Here is a 5,285-nt window from a genome sequence, read left to right on the forward strand (position 1 = left end):
TCGGTATCATAAATTATATATTATGAATATATATATATTTATTTTGATATTTGATTAGATTCAACGACACGATGGCCTAGTTTATTTTACCGATTTGAGTTTTTAATTTTAAGTTTTTACAGTAAAAAGCTCTCAGAAAATGTCACATCTAACTTTTTCTGCTACAGTGAAAAGCTCTTAAAAAATATCACATCTCAGCTCGAATTAAAAACTCGAATCTACGAAGTGAACGAGGCCATATGTTTCCTTTTACGGTGTTAAGTTTTATGCATTAATTATTTTTTTCCCCTCTTACCGAATAAATAAAACAAAAGAACGCACACGATATGCATTTTTCAAAATTGTAATTTGATTGACTAAATTTAATGCCCATTTAGTTCACTGATTTAAGTTTTTAATTTGAGTTGAGCTGTGATTTTATATATAAACTTTTTTACTGTATTAAAAAAAATTAGATATGATTGTTTCTGAAAGCTTTTTATTGTAACAAAATTTAAATTTTAAATTCAAATCGGTGAAATAAATAAGATCTTAGTCGGTTAGTGCACTCTTTGAACATCATCAAATCTAAATTTCAAAAGCAATATACCCTTCTTTCTGTATTACTAAAAAAAGAAACTCCCCCTCTTTTTTTTTTTTTTTTTTATAATAATTGGAAGTAATGTAAAAGAAACTTCCAATGGAGACTTCTATTTAGTACACCAATTTGGGACGAGGGAATTTCTGGTCCTTGAGCAACTCAACCACCCTTCTCATGGAGGGTCTATTGAGGGGAATCTTGGAGGTACACATGAGAGCCACATTTAAAACCTTCTCAATCTCTTCATAATCACATGCAGATGGGTTCATCCTTTTGTCAACAAGCTGGTCCAAATCTCTCCAACGACTTCCCAAGCCACCATTGCCATTGCTTTCTTCTCCTTCATGTGGTGGTGATAAAGCAGCCTCCGTGACCCACTTCACTACGTCCTTGTTCTCGCCAAAGAAAGAGTCGTTTGGCCTCTTTCCGGTTATTAATTCCAAGAGCACCACGCCAAAGCTATACACGTCGCTCTTCTCGTTCACTTTCAATGTGTACGCATATTCTGGTGAACCATAAATAAAGTTTGAAACGGTTAGGAATTAGTAACAATTTAGAGACCTTTCATTATGAAAAGCCCATCTCAACCTAAGCCTCATGGTCACAAGTTCTAGAGCTTCATAATTTTATTACAAAAAAAAAAAAAAAAAAAAAAAAACTTCTAGAGCAGAGAGAACATTTATTCAAATGATGCTACAACTTTGTATTAGTTGACAGTTATTACGATAAGGTATTGGAAATTGTTTTTCTTTTTATCTCCATATTAAGTGACACATAATGAGCCACATTACTAAAAGTTATGCACAAATCTTCAAAATTTTATCCAATAATAGATGTTTATAGGGTCGTTTAGTTCGTTGATTCGGGAAGTTGAGATGTGATTTTATGTGAAAATTTTTTATTGTAATAAAAAATTAAATATGATTGTATTTTTAAATTTTTTTCTGTAATAAAACTCAAATTTTAAACTCAAATCAGAGAAATGAATTGGTGTATAAATTCCGTATTTCTGTGGCATAAGTTAACCTGGTTTAGCAGTGTCCAGAATTAATATTTAAACAGCAAAAACGACAAAAACGTGGTTAAGTAAAAAATCCAACGACGACAAAAACCAAAACTCACCCGGCGCAATATAGCCATAAGACCCAGCGATGCGTGACATGGCACCGGCATTTCCCTCCACGTCATCATCCACGTGGCGACGCAGACTCTTAGCCAATCCGAAATCCGCCACGCGGGGCCTGAACTCTTCGTCCAACAGAATGTTGTTACTCTTCACGTCCCGGTGCACGATAGCCGGATCGCAGTCGTGGTGCAGGTACGCCAATCCCTGAGCGGCGCCCACCGCTATCGTGAGCCGGAGGGGCCAGTCCAGCAAACCTGCGCACTCACCCTTCTCCCCGTGCAACACGTCACCCAAACTCCCGTTCTCCATATACTCGTATCCCAAAATCCTACTGTCCTCGCCGCTGCAACTGAAGAGCAATTTTACGATATTGCCATGCCGGATCCGACCCAAAGTCTCAACTTCGGATTCAAATATCGGATCGGTCTCGATCCTCCTCTCTCCTCCGTAGAGCTTTTTAACCGCCACTGTCTGACCCGTTTTCAGCCGCAGCTTGTATACCTGACCCGAACCGCCCGACCCGATTAGCTTCTCGTCCGTTAAGGGCCCTATGACATCGTCTTCGTGGAACCCGACCCGCTGGAATGTGGTGACCTTGCAGAGCTTCTTCCTGGGTTTGGCACTGAAGAGTTGGGATTTTCGTCGGAGGTACCAGAGGAGAGAGAAGAGGAGGAGAGCGGCGCAGATGGAGAGCAGAACGACGGCGTATAGTGCGGCGGGTTTTGGTTTGGAGCAGGAAGGGAAAGGTTTCAGATTAGGGCTGCAGAGATGAGGGTTTCCGAGAAGAGCGGAGACGTACTGACCGTGGGTGAAACCGGAGGGGATTTTGCCGTTGAGCTTGTTGTTTGAGAGGTTGAATTCGTTGAGCTTAAGCTTGGTCAGCTCCGGCGGGATTTCTCCGGTCAGCAGGTTGCCGGAGAGGTCGAGATAGTTCAAAACCGGTAAGCCGCCGAGCTCGGAGGGAATTTCGCCGGTGAGTTGGTTTCTCGAGATGTTTAGTTCCACCAAATCGGTCCACGAACTCACTGAGTTTGGAATTCTGCCTGAGAACTCGTTCTCTTGGATTCTGAGCTTCTGCAGCTTTTTGAGATCGGTGATACAGACAGGTATGTCGCCTGAGAACTGGTTCTCTCCGAGGTCGAGAGTGACGAGTTCGGTTAATTTGCAAATGGCCGTCGGTAAATCGCCGGAGAAGATGTTGTTGGATATCTGAAGCGTAGTCATCTCGCTCGCGTTTGAGATGGAAGGCGAAATTGAGTCTCCGAATCTGTTGTTTTCCATTTGGAGATGGTAAAGTAAAGGAAGACTCCAAACTCCGTCGGGTATTTTGCCGGAATATTCATTCTTTTCGATTCGGATGTAAGTTAAAGAAGTGCATTCGCTTAAAGAACTCGGCAAAGTCCCCGACAAGTGGTTCGAGAACGTGATGAGGGTCGAAAGGTTCTTTCTGTAACAGAGGTTCTTCGGCAACTCGCCGGAAAACTTGTTCGTCGAAACATCGAAATCTACCAAGGAGGAATTCAGGCCGAGATTCGCCGGCAATTTTCCGGAGAAGCTGTTGTTGAAGATCTTGAGCTGGTAAAGATAAGGGTTGGAAGCTAAACTCTTCGGAAGTTCACCTTCGAAGAAATTATCGTTGAGATTCAGAGACCCCAAGCCGAGCCCGGCGACCTTTCCCGGCAAGTTTCCGGTGAGTGCGTTCTGAGAGAGATCCAGATTAAACAGATTGCTCAAATTGGCTAAACTCTCGGGCAATTCTCCGGACAAGAAATTATCATAAAGCTCGATTTGCTCTACGCTTCTCAATTCTCCAATTCTATCAGGAATTTCTCCATGCAAGCGATTGTTAGAGAAATCCAGGTTCTTGAGCGAAATTAGGTTCCCGATCGTCTCCGGTATAGTTCCGACGAGGCCAGAGTTCGAAATGACAATATTCTCGAGCTTCGTCAGGTTTCCGATCTCCGGCGGCAGACGACACTGGTTCAGAGGATTGTAACCGAGTGACAAGTGAGTCAACTCACTGAGATTGCCAATGAACGAAGGAATCGGACCGGTGAGCAAGTTCGAGGTCAGAGTTAAAACCTTCAGAGCCGGTAACTTCCCAAAACTCGCCGGGAAACCGCCGGAGAAGTTGTTATACGACAGGTCCAGATACTCCAACTCGTTGAACTCCGGCGATAATTCCGGCAACTTCCCAACGAGCACGTTGCTGGAGATGTCGAGCAATCGGAGGTGAGTGCACAACGAGAGAGCCTCCGACGAGAGCGTCCCGTTGATGAAATTGCTAGAAAGAGTAAGGTGTCGGAGGGTCCGAACCCGACAGAACCCGGACGGAAACCCGCCCCGAATGTCGTACCCGGATATATTCAGCGAAACAACTTCGAGCTTTTTACGGTCGCAGGTAATTCCCGTCCAGTTGCAGGGATTGCGGTAGGCGTTTGGGACCCAGTCGCTGAGATTCCCATTCGGGTCTTCGAGCTGGGCGTTCTTGACCCGGATAAGGATTTCGGAGTCTCCGGCGAGAGAACCCAGAACAAGAGAAACCCAAGAGCAAGACAAGAAGATAGACAATACGAGAAGAAGTTTCGGATTGTTCAGATGTTTCATCGTAATACTGGGGCGAAACAAAGATCAAAGCTTTTCAGTATGAGCTAGAGAACAAACATGGTTGGATTTAGCGTTTATTTGGGTGTCAGAGAGAGAGAGAGAGAGAGAGAGAGAGAGAGAGATGGTTGTGTGGGGCCTGTTTGGTTATTGGTTACTGTTGTTTCCTGAGGATAGTGACGAGGACGAAGTTGATTTGATTTAAAAACAAGAGGGCCATTTGTAATTGCCCAATTTTTCAAAGTGTTCACATGGAAGTGTCGTTTTTAGCATATCACTTTTTAGGATACTGTGTGAGAGAGAAATGGGAGAGAGAAACAGAAAGGGGTTGTGATTGGCGTATGGTTAAAACAGGGGTGGGTTAATTAGTGCAAGAGAAACGTGATTTTGCCTTTTGTCATAATTTTTTTGGTTTGTTTTGGGAAGGGGTTAAAGTAATTATAAAGCATTATGAGGAAGTCCAAGGAAAGAGCGCCTGTAAAACGAATATTTCCAGAAGCAGAGAAAATGTGAGGCTTACGAGACTGATTTCTGCGATTCCCAATTCTAGAATGCGAAGCTTTTTGATGTTGGAACAGGTTCCTTTGCAAGAGGGCCGTAGGAATCGGAAAAGGGAAAATTTGGTTGGTTTTTGGGAAAGAAATGTGTGATGAAAAGAGGAATTGATTTGTGTGTGTCAATATGAAAATTGAGATATTAATGAATCATTTCCTGAAAAGGGCTGTTTAAACAATCTGGGCAATTAGTTAGTACGGAAAACATTTTTTGGAAAATCCAAATGAATAATGCAATCTGGTACAAGTTGTTTATCAGTTTACCACTTCCTTTTCATTAGGTTTTGAAAGACTTGTTGTTAGCTGTACTGCAATCGAGTTTGGTAAACTGCAATTTAAAAGTGATTTTGGTTTGTGTGGCCGTGTATTATCAGAATGATAATTTGCATAGTTGTAGATAACAAGCGATGGCTTGATGAGA

General features: G+C 42.6%; 1 protein-coding gene across 1 annotated transcript; it reads right to left on the bottom strand.

Moving 5' to 3' along the window:
* Positions 1–572: 572 nt before the first annotated feature.
* LOC112093212 (LRR receptor-like serine/threonine-protein kinase HSL2) lies at positions 573–4,408 on the bottom strand. The gene is made up of 2 exons (XM_024171264.1): positions 1,703–4,408; positions 573–1,085 (listed from the first exon to the last, which is right to left on the bottom strand). Exons 1-2 carry the CDS (start codon positions 4,311–4,313, stop codon positions 694–696), a joined length of 3,003 nt encoding a protein of 1,000 aa, XP_024027032.1. The 5' UTR covers positions 4,314–4,408; the 3' UTR covers positions 573–693.
* Positions 4,409–5,285: the final 877 nt, after the last annotated feature.

The sequence above is a fragment of the Morus notabilis genome, unplaced genomic scaffold (assembly GCF_000414095.1).
Source record: "Morus notabilis unplaced genomic scaffold, ASM41409v2 Scaffold502, whole genome shotgun sequence".
Lineage (NCBI taxonomy): Eukaryota > Viridiplantae > Streptophyta > Magnoliopsida > Rosales > Moraceae > Morus > Morus notabilis.

What these genes read in the sequence shown, in the direction of transcription:
- LOC112093212 (XM_024171264.1), bottom strand. Translation starts at nt 4,313, where the DNA reads ATGAAACATCTGAACAATCCGAAACTTCTTCTCGTATTGTCTATCTTC. An exon ending in TTATGGCTATATTGCGCCGG is followed by an intron (nt 1,086 to 1,702) that starts GTGAGTTTTGGT and finishes ATGGTTCACCAG; the next exon opens with AATATGCGTACACATTGAAA.